Below are 17248 nucleotides of genomic sequence, written 5' to 3'. Positions count from 1 at the left end.
TCTCCCACCCCCGCCCCTCTCTCTCCTCATCATCATCGTTGGTTCTGTCTCATGTCATTTCCTCTCAGGGTCCGACCGCCTGTCAGTGATGCAACGTTATTTATTTGAATTCCCCATCATTACCTGCTCTCCTCTTCCTCTACCCTTCAGTTTACTTCTGCTTCATGGTCACCGGCTTAGTGATGTCAGAGTTGCCCAGCTTTCGCCTCTTTATAAATATCAATGATATGCCCTTGAGCTGAAGAAAATATACTGCGCTTCCAGAGGAGTTTCTCAGCGGCCGCCTTTAAAGCATATGATAATTGGAGGGAAAGTCTCTGCTGGGTGTTTGTTTCCAGGTTCAGTACAGCTGCAGTCCCTTTCTTGTGTACACTCAGACTTGACGGCTCGCATACTGACAAAGAAAGCACCTTTGAAAGAGATGATGAAATATCCACACAAAAAAAAGTTTATCACAAAGTGGACCAGAGCTAATGATGTCCTGGTCCACAGCAATTTAATGTTTGTTGCATATAGTTTTTTTGTATTCCTTCACCAAAGCTTGAAGGTCCAGTAGATGTGGGGCCTGAAGGTGGCAGCGATTAAGAGGATTTTCCCAGTTGTAACATTGCACAGTTCAAGACAAGGACTTTGTCTGACGAGTGTAATTTTACCCACTGGAGAAATGGTTCATCTTCAGCTTTATGATGCCTGCAGATGTGGGCGTGTTGTTAGAGCGGATTACGACACATTATGGACCTCAGCCGCTGCGTGGCACTCACGTTTGTTTACTCTATAGATTTTATCTCCGAGCTCAGAAAATATAGATAATTAATAAGTTGTGACTAGACTAGAAAGTGAGATAACCGAACTCTCTTTCTTTCGCCACTGAAACACCACAGATAAATTATCACTGGCTTCTTGGTAACCACGACATCCTGAAACATTTTTTGCCATTTGCTGGATTTTCTGCTCCGATTCACTCCTTAGCTTTAAGCTCTGCTCACCCTCATTTCTAGTCACAGCAGGCAGGAGTTCTTAACAAAATCCACTTTTCACCACCTGCTTGGAACCAAACAGCAGGAAGAATGAGTTAACAAGTAGACGGTGGACATTGTTCCACGTCTGTCACCTAATGAGGAAGATATTTCCTTTAGGAATTGTTAGAGGCTGCGTTCAAAACACCGATGTTGCTCTGTTTCCCTGCTGTGTGCGTGGGCAGATTTCTAGATTTGCTTAAAGAACTTATTAAAATTAATTTGTGTTCATCTCTGTTGTGATGTAATAACAATACAGGCACCAACATAACATTGTCAGTCTCTGGAAGTTAAGTTTTTTATTTATTACAAAACGGCGTCGTGATATTAACATATGCATTTACCACATGTACACAGGTTGGTACATTCTACTGTTTAAGAACAGAAACTTGAATTTACGTTTTAGAATTTACTTAAACCTTTTCTTAGAAGAAAAAATTGCAAATACAGTTTTCTTATAACATTAAATATTTTTTGGGAACGCTCTTTAAGAGTCTCCTTCGTTCTCCATCACTGTGTCCATGAATCTTCTCTGTGTTGGTCCTCTTGTTGTGCCTGTCTGTTAGCTCCATCTCTTCTGTCCTGTAGACCAGTGTTTCCCAAACTTTTTTTTCTGGGGACCCATGTTTTAAAAGTCACAAACCTTCACGACCCAAGTCAATAGACATTATTCATAAACTCCTTTGGGGACCCAAAACAAACCTGAGGGTCGTGATCCAGTCTTTGGGACACGGCGCTTTAGTCCAAATATTTACCATCTCTCCTCTCTACAAGTCTCTAGAAGACTACCTCAACGCCGCCCCATAACTTTACGTCTACACTACCTAACGCCAAGTCTGTGGTTCCTTCGGGGCGAACTCAGGTCCTTCTGTGTGTAAGGCAGACGTGATAACCACTACTGAAGTCTGGTGTCCAGGCTCCTGCCGACTCAGATATCGAGGCTCAGATGTTTCCGTAGAAACACTGATAGCAACAATTACGCTCCACATTAATTCACACTTTTGTTCACTGGTCCATACCAACCTGCCTTCGACACATTCTCACCCCACTTTTCCCTGTGTATTGGTTTAGATTAATCCCTAAAAGAGCTGAATTTCAACATCTGAACAAAGAATCACCAGGTTCGTCTTCTAAAAAAGTCACTTCTATTAATGCGCTGTCAGGATTATTAGATGTTAAACCTCATCTGAGACTCCAAATTATACATGTTACCGATCCACTGAGCCGTCGTTGTCGTCTGAAGCTGGGACTGGACTAGCCTTACCAGCACACAGAGATATCGTCCTAATTACACTGGAAGTCGGTGTTTTCGAGGATTGGCCAGGGGAGCAGCTATGGTCCTCTCCAAGGTCCTGGGGAAAGTATGGAAAGTGTTTACTTGAATGTTTATCGCTCCCTTGATGTCGGTTAAATCTTTCCTTGATGTCACCTCCTAGCTAAAGTGCAGAAGATAAGCAAAAATATAATTCATGAAGTTTCCAGGGACCAGGGCTTACTCCAGCTCCACGATAACAGCTCCAGAGTAGGTGTTGAATTTTGATGTATTTGAATAATTGTGAGAGCACAAGGTTTTTTTTTTCCTTTATCCAAAATGTAATATTTTGGATCAGCAGGTATTTGGGATTTCTACTCCTGTTTCTTTAATGTCAGGGCAGAGAAACAGAAATAAACAACATATTGTAGTACAAAAGAAAAAAAAAATACTAATGCTCCAGTGTGTGGGTGAGAGAGTCGAATAGTAACATCGTACAATATACAAAACAATAAGAACAACCAGCGATAAAGTATTAGTCATCACGGAAACATGAAAGCATTTTAACACATTGACAGAAATCAATAAACACAGAAAATAACAGTGTTGTATAAACACTACAACTTTATCATTTACTTTTAAAATCCTTTCTTTTTTATATTCTTTTGTATGTTGATGTTTATATTTGTGTGTGTGTGTGTGTCTGGACTGATACGTTTGTTAGATTGGATGTTTATATTTGTGTGTGTGTGTGTCTGGACTGATTCTTGATACGTTTGTTAGATTATTTCATACATTATCTTCAGTTGTTGACGTTGTTAAACTAATTGGACCAAAGTTAATACAACCAGGAGACAGAAATGTAAAATGTATGTTGTCATAATAAAACAAACCCATTAATAATCATATAAAAGAAAATTGTAAAACATTTTTTTAATTTTCCTAAAACCCTTTTGATGATTGATGTCAATGAGACATCACAAATAAATGACTCTCAGCGACATGTTAAAACTTGAAGATGGTGTTAAAACGTTTATATGTTTTCGTCATCTGGCATTAAATTCACTAAAATGTTATATAAAATAGATTCATCACCATAAACAAGTGTAGTTTTTCCTGTTTATTTTATTTCATTTTTTTCAAAAATGCACTCAGTTTGTTCATTTTATTTTATATTACTGGAAATAGTTTCACTTGGAAAAGAGGATAAAATTCTGTATTTATTTTACTGAAATTGAGAACTACCTCTAAAATGCTGACTCGTGATTTGTCCCTTGTCTTCTCCTTTTCCCTTCTTCTTCCTCCTTCCTCCTTCTCATTGTTTATTTTTCCAGCTGGTGCTGTTCTCTGGAAAACTCAACACCATCGCCAGCATTGTGACCATTTTCTTCCTCTTGGTGTATGCTGCTGTGGATCTGGCCTGTCTGGCTCTAGAGTGGGCCTCAGCTCCAAACTTCAGGTAAAGACTCCGTCCTGTCAGACTAAAAACACCTCGTCCACCTGGTCGTCTTGACCTTCTGATACTGTATATTTCCCATGGTTATATGTTAGTATCTTCAAGGATCACATCTCTTGCTGTTAATCAGCCCTAAAATCTCCCTCCAAATCCATGGCCGGTGTGTAACAGAATGTCATGTGACTTTCTGTTACTTCTCCCGTGAGCACCTTTGTCCCTTCTGCCTTTATTTACCACAAATCAGCCATTGTTTGTGTGTGTGTGAAAGGAAAGTCTTGTTTGCCAGCTGGACGCTACCATCACGGAGGCCGTTCTAATTAAAAGACATAAAACTGGCCCGTCCTCATTGGCCATCGCTGGACGGACTCCAACTGTGTGTGTGTGTTTGTGTGTTTGTAGGTCAGTGTGTATGCATCGAGGTGTCTCTGTGTTAAAATACATAAATGTTGAAGAAACGCTGAGATTTTATTGTGTTTAGAAGCTCACAGACATTAATATTGTTTTTTGTGTGTGTGTGTGTGTGTTACGTGATGATTATATCAATATGACGGAGTTTGATATTGGATTCACTCTGCAGTTTTTTATGAGATAGTCCATATTTTCTGTGCAAAGTGTTGACAGTGTTTTACAGAAAATATGTTATCGTCCAGATCTATAATTTCTGAAAGTGCCTCTCAAAATCCAATGAAGTCTGTGAGGTTTTTTTCCCACCAAACACATTGCTTTCTGTGATTGAACAAAAACACTCTGTGCTTAACAAGGGACCACTATCTTTATATATAATAGGGTCACACATTTGAATGTCAGGCTTCTATTTTTTACATTATTGTAAATATATATATATATATAACTGTACCAGCATTTATATTGTCAATAGCTGACAAAACAGTGGGTGAAAATGATATCTGCCTCATGGCAGATATCATTTTGGTCAGATGATAAGTACATAAGTGGATCAACGTGACTCGTTGTCTCCTCCTGCAGTCGGATGATTGAACACCCGTCTTTGACACGGTGATGAGAGGTGACTCACTTCACTAACATTACTTCTATTAGAGACACTCGGATGATGTCAACTTTGGTCTTCACGTCTCCTTCCTGAGCAGGTTTAAATTTAATGAGATGACTTGTGTTTTTCTACCATCAGCTGATGAAAAAGAAAGCTATTTGAAGTAGAAAGTGGATTCAGAACTATTTATACCGCAGAGAAGTATTAAAAGTGCAATTTTCAACATTGTGATTTCCAGGCAGAGTGATTCCGTCTTTAATATTTATGTAAGATGTATTCGAATTTGCATAGGGTACGTACAGACTACAAAGAATACTGATACGGCCCACCATCTGGGTAGTAATTATTACCAGGTTTGTTTTTGTTGCCTTCAGTCAGCAGTTACAACAGAACACTGTATTTTCAAGGTTAAGTCAAAAAAACAGATTGATGAAAATTTTAATTCATGTAAATACCAAAGACGATAACAGAGAATTCCCTCTTTGTAGGCGTTTTCCACAATGGATAAGAACTGGCCTCATCGAACAACTAACATCGAATGCTTTTAGTTTTGTCTAAAGATGAATATGGAGGACGATCACTGAGGAGATGAACCTTCAAACTTACTAAGAAACTTAGGGTCTTAGTTTTGTCTAAAGATGAATATGGAGGAAGATCACTGAGGAGATGAACCTTCAACCTGAAAAGTTGTCTGACCAGTGGTCGTGTACAATATACTACAACAGTTACTACATTGTGACTGTGGAGGTTATACCCAGGCTGTCAGCCTGAAAATAACAAATATGTGAAATTATATATTTCAATAGATACATCGCGCCTGAGTATAAGTCGCAAACCCAACCAAAGGATGAAAAAAAAAGTGCGACTTATAGTCCAGAAAATAATACATGACATCAGTGAAAATAAGAGTTGGTCCAGTAAGATAAGACTCCCGAAAGAAAAGCTCTAAACAACACAAGAACTGTTTTGTTGTGTTCAGTTCAGTTCGGTTCAGTTGTGTTGTGTTTCATTGCGTTACTTTGCAGTGTGTTGTGCCAATTCCAGTTTCCAGTTCAATTAGAAGTTGTTGTTGTTGAATTATGTGTTAATGCTTGTCAGTGTGTGTTTATTCTGGTCTGTGTGTAAAAGGCTTTGTGTTCGTAGCCCAGTCAGAGCGGCCAGTGTTTCCTCAGTTCCTCTCCGTGCTCACTGCTGTGTGTGTTATCTGCCCATGCTTCCTTATCGCTGCGTGACCGCTGGCAAAGGCTACAGGACACAAAGTAAGCTGCTAAACTTTCCTCCAGTCCATCTCTCTGTTGGTCCAGAGACCCGGTGCCTATGGAGCTGATAAGGCTGCTTGTTGTCAGGCCAACTGCCTGAATTGAGCCCTTTTTCTTCCCCCTGGAGTTCCTAATTCTGTGACTTCATTGTTGTTCTCTCACTGTGCAGTCTTTTACGCCACTTGTTTGTGCGTTTATTGGTTTATTTATTAATTTAAATTTTTTTTTTTTTTTGTTGCTCTCACTCTGCGCTCCTTTTTCGCTTGGCTCTCTCCCATGTCTCTTTCCAGGCGAAAAAGAATTAAAAGCTATTTAGTGCCATCACCCCCACCTCCCCGCCCGCGCCCCCCCAGAGATTCCCTCTGTAATTAGCATACCTAATTTAGCAGAAATATTTTCCCTTCCCTAAAATTTGCTACTGTTGTGAAAGGGAGGAGCGAAGGGACTGAAATTATGATGTGGCGGAAGAGATTTATGTTTAATAACAGCGTGTTTATGTTTGTACGAGGCTGCAGTGCAGCTTGGAGACAGTTTGACATTTGAGAGTCGAGCCAGTTTTTTTTTTTACTTCTTCATTACTTATTTTCTAAGTATTGTAAGTGTTTGTTATTTATTTTTTAAAGTTCATACCTCTACCGTACCAATACCATCTTTGTGTTCAGCTTCCGTAGCCTTATTTTTGTAATTAATTATATGTAATGACTTTTTCTTTAATTGATCTTATTAATGGTGTGAGTCTAATACAGGGTTTCCTAAACTTTTTTTTCTGGGGACCAGTATTTTAAAAGTCACAAACTTTTACGATCCAAGTCAATAGACATTATTCAGAAACTCCAACATGATGCAAGACGACCACAAAAAACCTGAGGGTCGCAACCCAGTCTTTGGGAGACAATGGTCTAATAGACAAAAGATTTGGAGGTGGCAGCGATGAAGATGGACAGGATCAGAGATGACTAGATCGGAGGGACAGTTATGGTGCAGCAGTTTGGAGATAAAGTTAGAGAAATGATGTTGAGGTGGTTGACGGGAGATGGTAAATATATGTTGGAGATGACAAAGTCCTCACAGGCTGGACTGGAGGCAGATGATACACACTGAGTTTATTCTTTGAATACTTATGTTGTTTACGTTAAAGACAAGTGTTGTCATAAATATAATCCTATAAGCAGACAGTGGGTAGTAGAGAATCTCACTGTACTGCAAACATTCAAATATCCTGTTTATTTTGCTCATATTTAATTCATGTGTTTGTATCTGGAACAGTTGGAAATAGTAGGATGAGAATGTTTTTATTTTGCAGCAGCAGGATGCGAACCCGTGACCCTGTTACCACACAGGTGTGTAAAGAGTCACTTTCACCAGCTCTGTGACATCTGACGTCCAAATCACAGCAGTGTTTTGTGAGGCCACAGTCATTGTGTTTGTAATGATCTATGATTTTTAACGACCAGTGCATCGGCTCCAAAAACAAAGCCTTGTCGTCTGCCCGACCTTGTGTTTTGTCCAGATATGAGTCAATGATTTGACTAGAGCGCGTTATTTATTATGAGATTGAGTCGTGTTGAAATCCAGATGGATCATCAGCTGTGTTTGGATGGATAAGAGAAAATTGGTTGTTACAGACTCATTATCTGTCATCGACTCTGTTCTGACCAGAGGAGGAGGTTTACTCCTTATTTTAAAGCTCACTTTTACCATCTTTGAAACAAACAGTCAGCCTTGATTTGCACTGATCTGATCAAACTGACTAGAACAGCTCTCTAGTACATGGTAAATTGTAGCCGACCAACCACTCTGTCAGAAGTTTTTATGTTGGGTATTGGTGCTCGCCGGGTAATTTTTGTAGAAGGTCCAATGACTTACGAGCAGTGGCAGGGATCCTCGCTTTGATGACAGAAACAATTTTATAAGAGGATATTGTTTTGGAGCTCTGCTCCAGAAAATACCAGTGACTTCATCTGTTCACTTTTTTTTTTCTCATGTTGTCAAAGTAAGTTCTGTTTTTGTCAGGGAAAAACATCAGTTCACGGCCGGGGAGAAACTTTAGATGACGACTCCCAGATCGTCACTAATGATCTGATGGACCAGTCCTTCTCTGTTCCAGAGCCTTATGAAGATTATTGATTATACAATACTCTTCTTGAAACCTGGAGCTCCTGAAAACATCAAGAAAGGACAGTGTTGGAGCTGCTGTCAAGGGAATGTTTTAGTTCAAATCTCCTGACAGCTGTAGTAATTTTCCCACTGACTTTTCTTTCAGTAGCAACATTTTTTCTGATACTCCCCCCACACCCCTCCACCCCCCACTAGTCAGGATAGTGGTTTTGTCAATAAATAAATGACCAGTTCCCCTCATCACTCTGCTCACCAGGTGACATGAGGGGGAGGAAAGTGGAAGCTAGCACGGAAAATAGACATGACGACGACTGAAGTGACCGAAAGACGAGCCTTACATTAAGTCAGTGGTTCCCAAACTTTCTCTGCTGCACCCTCCCTCCCTGGTTCATAAGAAACTTTTGGTCCCCCACCCAAAAAACAGAAACAAGACACCTGTGGCAAGAGCAATTACAATATATATTTTTTAATCAGATATTTATTTTAAACCAATCTGTTTTTGACTAGTCTCTTGTTAAACATTTACAGCATTGAACAATATCCATTCATTCATTCATTCCATATGCAATGGCACTGCGCCGCCCCAGAGGACACGCCCCCCACTTTGGGAGCATCTGCACTAAGTCATAATGGTAAATATGTTGTGAGTAGGTTTATTAAGGTGTGGTTGATGCCCGGCTCCCGACAGACTGATGTCAAATAAACAGATTTGATTCAGAACTTCGGTATCTGAGTTCACCTGTACAGAAATGTATTTGGACTCTGAATGTAAATTTAGTTTGAACGCCGCCATCGGGCTTCTGTGCAGACAATCTGTCCAATACAACGATTCAAATTATTAATTCAGCCTTTTACTTTTGGATCCTGGCAGCCTCACTCACTTTGTGTGTGTGTGTGTGCATATTTGTGGGTGTCTTTAAACTTTATGTCCCGACTTCCTCTCAGTTCTGACGTGTGTTTTGGCTAAAGGCCTGGTCCCCTCTTTTCATTTTGATCACTCTCTCTTTTAAAAAAAATTCTTGGTAGGACTTCAGGCAGCGACTGCTTCTGATTTTTTTTTTTTTTTTTTTTTTTTTTTTTTTTTCAGCCTAAGGAAAACCTGCGGTGGGAAAAAAAGAGAGGGGGGGGGGGGGATGGGCGAGAGTGAGACGATGTTATGGAGCCACCGCAGCGTCTAATGATGCAGGGACAGCAGAGACAAAAGGGGGGGTGGGCGGACGGTCGGTGGGCGAGCTTTTACCTTAATTACAGCCGCTCTTGAACGGGATGAAACGAGGGATTAGATTAAAGGAACGTGGGCACAGCCGGAGCTAAGTGATAAAGTCAAGAAGAAATAAAAGCTAAGTTATTGACAAAGGGCTGCGGTGCGAGCCTCTAACCATCGAACCCATATCATTAATATGGTTTTGAGTTAGAGGTTTGTCCTTCATGACAACAGGAAGTTGGTGGATTTCATTCTAAAAATAACAATAAGATAAAACTTGCCGCACCAGCTGAGTCATCTCTTTGAATTTTAAAGAGACTGAAATCTGGTGTTTACATCAGTAAGCTCTTCACGGCAGGTTCCCATCCCACAGGACGCCAGCGGTGTATGAGATATAAACTGTACTGCGCTGTACGGATTGTAAAGAAAGTGGAGTTTCAGTATTTAAAAAAAAAAATTTCCTCGTAGGACTGTACTAATGAAAAAGGACAGCGTGAACGTGTGCTCTGACGATGTGGGAAACAACGTGACGAGAAACAGTATTACAAGTTTAGCTTTTGTTTCCAATGCAGTTGTTTGCCTAAAAATGCTCTTTTAGAATTCATGTTATTTGAGCCAAATGAGGCGTGTGCACACAGATACACAGCAGACATAAACTAGTCTTTATCCTAATAGGAACTCACCAGATGCTCAAAATTTAACCTTAGAATTAGCATTAAAACTTTAGCATCCATTTCCTAAACTTTCTCTAATTATTTAGCTAATAAACTGATCTAACTTTGACAAGACCCAATTGGTTTGCAGCCAAATTATTGATAATTTAACAGACACACAGTTTGACATAACTATATATTTTTTCCTCTTTCCGAAGAAATCTTGAGAATTAATGATATCAGTCTAGTGGCTCTCACTCCGCTCCTCTCCCCAGCCCTCCCTCCCCCTCGTTGTTCATTTCTTCGCCTGCATCCTGTAACATCCTGGTGGTCTCACCTACTCATCCTCTCTTGATATACATCAGCTCCATCCCTCCTGGGTGTGGCGAGCTCGTTACTTCCCTCTTCTCAGAGACACCAGATTTGATCCCATGAGGAGGCCAGTCACTTGTTCGAGCGGTGCTGTGTAATTACAGCTGTGGCTGTTAAAACGGCTGTTTATCTGCACGTCTGCAGTTATTGCAGGGGAATTGGGGTCAATTACATGATCCTCTAAAAATGTGTTTCCACTCGCTGTGTGGCGTCAAACTTCATGACCCCTAAAAGTCATTCATACCGGAGCGGCACGCTGCTGTTTCTGACAGGCATTATATATTTATTGCAACTAATGCGCACACACACACACACACGCTGGTATATGAATCCAAGCCCATGCAATGAAAAGCTGTGAGTTTAACTGCTGGCAGTAGCCTATTATCCATGTGTAATGTTTGTTTTAATTGCCTTTGTCTCAGCATTAACCACCAATTATGATGCCACAGCGCAGTAATGCACTCGGAAATTACTTTGTAGATATGTGTCTGGAATTTCAGTTCAGGTCATTATGTCTCTCTTTCTAAGACTCAGACTCAGATGTTACATTCAGCATGTTTTTTTTTTAATGTTTCTGTTTCATGTTTCTGTAACCTCAGCACATGATGAGGTGAACGTTTCCCCACGTTACCGTCTGAGTCGTTAGTGTGCGGCTTTAACAAAAGCCTCGCTCCAGCACTGGCGTACAGGTGTTGGCAGCGAGGTCATACAAAAAAAAATACAAAAAATGATGTCAAAAGCCGAGCAACAGTCACAACGAGAGGCTGTGCAGCAGTATGTTTTTACCACCACTGTAAAAATTACCTCCAAATCACCATCCAGATGAACAGAGGTGAGCTGAGGGAGCAGTCAGACCTGAACTACAATGACATGCAGGAATATTTTGGTGTTTATTTAGGGCTTGTGTCACTACGACCTGTACTTTTCTGCATGTCATTTAAAAAGTACCGTCTTTAATAAAACACACTAACTTTCAAAAATAAAAAATAAAAATTAGTCTAATTAAAATTAGGACCACAGGAGAGATGTTTATGAAGATGTTTATCTTTAAATGTTGCATTAATTGTGCATGGTATATTTCAGATTTATTCAGTTGAAAATGTAAATGTGAAAATATGAATATTTCCCATGTACCACTAGAGAGCGCTTGCATACCACTGGTGGTACACGTACCACAGTTTGAGAACCACTGGTGGAATCTCATCTAATCTAGTATAAACGTGTCAAGTATAAAATCAGTTTTAAGGTGGATTTTTTAATTACCTTGAGAAAAAGTCATTATTTTTCACAGAAAAAAGCTCAGCCTTCCAAGAATAAGGTCAGCTAATATTAATAATCTGTGGTGGAAATGTGTCATTTTCCCCCTGCTGGCTAGATTTGATGGTACAGTATGAAATTTTACTGCAAAGCTGATTTTCTTTATACCTCAGTTGGAAGATAATCACATCAGGGGATTTCCATTATTCTCCAAAATTCTCTATCGTATCATTTGGGCTTTGATTGCGGGAAGGCCATTTGGAGGCGTCTGTGGTTGTGGAAGAACGATCTGGAAATTTAATCGAAGTTAAGAATAAAGAATCTCAAACCACAGCTTCCTGTAGAACTACTGATTCTTTGAAGAACCAAAACACCATGTAACCTACTGCAGCGGTTTGGTCCAAGTCCATATAATCATCACATTTAACTGTATAAATTCTATATTATACATTCAACAGTAATACTTCACCATAGACAACATTACAGACTGGGAGAGAAGTGGAATTTTATTTTTTTTCTGATCCTTATTTTAACCTCTACTGTTCTGTTCACAGGCCCACCTTCCGTTACTTCACCTGGCACACCTGCGTGCTCGGCATTGTGGGATGTGTTGTCATGATGTTCCTCATCAACGCCATCTATGCCTCGGCCAGTATTGCCTTCATGCTGCTACTGCTGCTGCTGATCCACTACCTCAGTCCCACATCCAGCTGGGGCTACATCAGCCAGGCCCTTATTTTCCACCAGGTCTGAGAACACACACACAACATAATGCATTGCCCAACATGTCACTTTTCAGTAGGTCAGAAGGACCGGTTTACGCTCACACACCTTTTGTTTCTTAAATGGTCTCCTCATCACACGTCAAACTAAAGTTTCATCCCCTTCAGCTTTACAAGAGCCTGAACGGCTGCCAGAGAGACAGTCTGTCAGGTTTACAGAGACACACAGGGGCGCCAATGTTGTGACGTGCCCTGACACACACACACACACATACACACACGTACACAGAAGGACCACACACACACATACACACACGTACACATACAGAAGGACGGGCACACTGTTCTTTTTCATAACCAAGTGCTTTGCATTTAGCAATCAAACCTCCGTGTTTTTTTCTCCTGCCAACACTACCTGCCATTTCAACTGCATCTATCACGTTTATATCAGGCTAACACACAGACACACACACATTCTGTTTTTGTCTATCGTGCGCTCCTAATAGCCACACTGTCTTCTATAGCGTCTTTATCTTAAACCTAACTATTACATGTATTTTTCTAATCCTAATCTTTACCCAAACTCTAATCTAACCCTAGTTGTAATCTTGAATCCAAACTAAACAACAAAACATCAACAAAGTACCTTCTCACTTGTTGGGGATGTGCAAAAAAAGTGTCAACACAACAGAAGTTTGGGGATGTGCAAAAAAAGTGTCAACAAAACAGAAGTGTTTAAAAATAATTAATAAAAAAAACGTCCCCATGAGGATCGTGACTCCAGATGCACAGCCACAGACGTACACGTGGATAGAGATAGCTTTACATCATCCAGCCGAGTGTCCTCTGTCTGGGGAGCCTGTTGCTCTCAAGGAGAGGGGGTGCAGTTGCCAGGTGGGCCTGTTGCCGAGGGGAACGGTTGCCAGGACTGTGGGCCGTTGCTATAGGCTCAGGGAGGCTACTTTTGCCAAGAGTCTGTCAAAAGGCTGTGCATTATTACATTCACTTTACTTATTGTGTTTTCTCTCCTCATCCTCCTTTCCCTTTTATTTTTTTCCCCCCGTCACAGTTTCTTCATCTTCTGTTCTCTTTGTCTCAGTGAGATAAGTGCTCACCATACCGCCGGTCACAGGGGGGCATCGTTTTACAAGAGTTAATAATGTGTAATTGGTAATTAACTCATGACAAACACAACAGAGTTTCACCTTTGTTTTAATTCATCCTGAAAGAGTTTGTTCTTGTGCCACGACTCACGCTGTATGTCTGTATGTCCCAGTGTGATCCTGACTGGAGCTGTGATGAGGTCCAGAGAGGGAAAAACAAAGAATGACACCATACAAGTCACTAACACTCTGTGAACATGTCCACTGTCTTCACACGTGTCATGTAGCAAAACACTGTACAAGTAGAGTTGGTGAAAACACAACCGCATACAAGACAACAAATCATCAGACCATCTGCACCAGTTCTCACTCTGTGACATGGACATATATAACACACACAACTAATATCTCAACAAAATTATGGCAAAAAAAAATCAACAACAACAACATTGTAAACAAAGGAGTGAATGGTCGGTTGTTGTACGAAAGAATGTGAAACAGAGTAGTTGTTGTCATGAGTTTATAAAGTTTATAAAGACCTCATTTATACCATATAGTTTTAGGTAGTTGAGAAGTAATTTATGCAGAAATCTTTAGTCCATGTCTCACAAATGAGATGAGCTGCTTTTGGAATTTCCATGTCAAAAGAACTCTTCTTGGCTCGTCAGCTTTGTTGAAATTCTGTTTGTGTCATCATCTCTTCATCTTTGTAACCTCACTCAGGCCACTCTAACGTCCTGCTGCAGGGCCAAATAATAAAAAGGTAAATAAATTATAAATACATGTGTAGATATATTCACAAAAGAGAGAGAGAGAGAGAGAGACTCAAGCAGAGATGAAACATTGTGTCCCTTTTAGAATTACAGTAGAAGACAGGTCAAAAATATCTCCCTTTATGCAGATAACAAAGTGATTTCACTGACTTATCCTTCATTTCAGTTAAACACTTCTGTGAAGAATGAATTCTGGTGTTTCCAGAATTCTTTCCCCTTTCTAATGTTTGACAAAAGGACAAATCAGATTGCGCTCGATTAAAAACATCTCACATCTTGTTTCCCAGTCCTGTTCTTGCTCTAATATTATAGGTAAGTTCTCTGGAGGGAACCAAATCTTAAATGAAAAACCTCTGAATCAGCTTTATTGATGTTATTCTCAGTTCTTTACTGTTCGTGTCTGGAGTTACTCCTGGAGAGAAGCCCAGTCCTGATTAAACACTAATGGATCTATCAGAGGAGGTCACGTCTGCGTAACGTTACATGTCATGTACATGCACTCAACTTCAGTTCCTGTACTGTACCTTCCAGCAGTACTTAGTGTGGCAGGATGCCAAAGAGGTGACATTGAAGCTGCGATGGTAACGACACAACCGCTTTCAGCAACAATGGAAAAAAAAACCCCACAGCACTGGAGATAAGACGAGTCTGACAACAGTGTTAAGTAGAGAAAGAAAAAGACAAACTGAGGCCGGCATCACTGATGGTATCACAGGAGCTAAAAGACAAGGACAGCATATAAGCAGAGAGAAATGGATGAGTGATGGAGAAGTAAGTGATGGATGAGAGTGAAATGACAGAGAAATGATGATAGCCTGATGGATGAGAAGCCTGGTAAATGGAGAGATAAAGAGAGACAGATGCTCCGATGAGTGAAGGCAGTCGGGCTTCTCATATGGGATTTCTTTTTTTTTTTCTTGTTGTTGTTGTTTGGTTTTAACCAGAATTCCTGAACAGGGCCCATTAACGCAGTAATGATGATGGTGGGTGATTATGATGTTAATGATGTTGATGAGACCTGCACCTACGGACGCTCACTGAACTTTGACAAACCACACTGGCTCTGGTGAAGTGATTGTTATCAGAGTCATTTTTTAGTTAATTTAAGAGCTGAGTATCTTTGGCTGTTTTATGTTACTGCCTCCATTCCATTAGGCATATCTTATAGGTGTATAGGTTTTTTTTATTTATTTACTTTCCTTGTCCTGCATTGTCTTTGTGGTAAAGTTGTGATATTCAAAACTTGATTTTGGAATCTTATGTCAGGCTAAAACAGACCTTACGTTTCATCGCAAGGGGTAGCTGTGGATGAACCCAGATAAATAAATGAAAAATAACAAAACCAGTTTTCTAAATATTGATAGAACTGATGGACAAATATCCCAAAGGGAACTCCTAAGGGGTTAATGAAGTTCTATCCATCCATCAGATAACAACAGGTAGATGTAAGGGCTTCAAACCTGTTTTTATTTGTAATCCAATAATAGATGTATTAATGTACAGACAAATGTACCCTAATATATTACAATAACATGTTGTTGGTGGACTTTAGTCTTTGCTCTGGATCTCGATGGTCACCTGTAGAACACAGGAGGTTGCTTTCAAAACTTCAGTGAAGCCACTGTCCTCAACAATACCAATCAGTCTCTCACAATCCATTTGACAATGAAGTCAGTTTGTCAGTTTGTCAGCCATAGACACCGTTGTTGTTGTTCCTACTCCAGTGGTGACACCCCACGCCTCCTTCACTGAGCTCCAAGATAGTCACTAACTCCATTCTGGGAGTGCAAACACCGTGAAATACACTGATCTACCCCTTTAAAGTCACCTTCCTTAACTCATACAGATGAATTTTACTGCTCAGGGCTGCAGTTTCAACATGGCCGACGTGTCGTCTCTGAGTTTATGGTCATTAATCCCAATAAGAGTATCAAATAAATAGTAATGGTTCCTGGTAGACTTTGGGATCACACCTAATGCTTTGTTCCACTTGGTTACATTTCCCTAATGCCACCTTGTTAGCGCCCTATTAGACTCATAGTCAGGTGTGATTGGTGTTCACTGCAGTACACTCCGAGTCCAACTGTAGTCACTGTTGTAGTTTTGTGAATTAGAAAACACAGATACAGTTTTTAGAAAATACAACTGATACACACACAGTTACTAAATGATTCAGTATGAGTACACAACTTTTTTTCTGGACACCTTTGGGACCTGGACACTCATATAAAATAAAATAAATATTATGTTTTTGTCTCAAAAATCCTGGCCTGGATTTATTGGCGTGCCAAAGTTAGCCTGCGGGCCACAAGTTGATAATCACTGATTTAATGATTATTTAATTAATTATTTTAGGTCTATATTTTTACAGCATACAAAACCTTTTATTCCGGTTGCGATGCGGGCCAACAGCATCTAAATTTCATTGTAATGTTAATCTAAAGTCATTTAGAGGTTGTGGATCCCACAAAGTACCTTACTGTAATAGTCCGGTGTAGCTAATGAACTCATTATGTGGTTGAAGGTAAATTACAATAAGAAATTAAACAAAACTTTTAACAGGGTTATTATAGGATGTGGCATTAACCCCGAGCCAACTCTGAATGTGTTACAAGTCAATGTAAATTGACCCACTTCCTGTGTGTCGGACATCATGAGGGAAAAACAATGGCAGTCTCTGTGAACATAATCAATACCTTGCAAACAGGAATAATGTCCCTTTGTTCAGCATAAGAATTGCAAACAGAATGAGCTCAGTTTAAATGATGGATTTCCTTTGAAATCACAACACAGAAACACAGTGCTGTGCAGTGAGTGTGGCCCTGGGAGTACGGTTCAGTTACAAACTCCCCACAGTGTAAATGGCACAAAGTTTTTACACCCACTTTGCATTTGTCACCAGGATGTTGAAATCTAAAATAGGCATAAAGTCACAAATTAATCTGAATTTCACACAATAATATTGTAATATTTTGTTTGGATTTTTAACCTTTTTCCCTCTTCCCTAAAATTGAGAAATACAAATTTAATTCAAATATTGTTGTTGTTTTTTTT

The 17248-nt window shown here is 39.9% G+C and overlaps 1 protein-coding gene across 1 annotated transcript in view; it reads left to right on the top strand.

Annotated features, from left to right (window-relative positions):
- Positions 1–17248, top strand: part of LOC103377809 (solute carrier family 12 member 9) — a 48276-nt gene that overhangs the window by 23920 nt on the left and 7108 nt on the right. The window contains exons 10-11 of the mRNA XM_008308772.3: positions 3603–3727; positions 12151–12343. Coding sequence (XP_008306994.1) covers positions 3603–3727; positions 12151–12343 — 318 coding nt within the window. The remainder of the gene's footprint in view (positions 1–3602; positions 3728–12150; positions 12344–17248) is intronic.

The sequence above is a fragment of the Cynoglossus semilaevis genome, chromosome 4 (assembly GCF_000523025.1).
Source record: "Cynoglossus semilaevis isolate Cse_v1.0 chromosome 4, Cse_v1.0, whole genome shotgun sequence".
Classification (NCBI taxonomy): domain Eukaryota; kingdom Metazoa; phylum Chordata; class Actinopteri; order Pleuronectiformes; family Cynoglossidae; genus Cynoglossus; species Cynoglossus semilaevis.
Note: the sequence above shows the minus strand (reverse complement) of the source record. Positions and strands in the feature narration are given on the sequence as shown.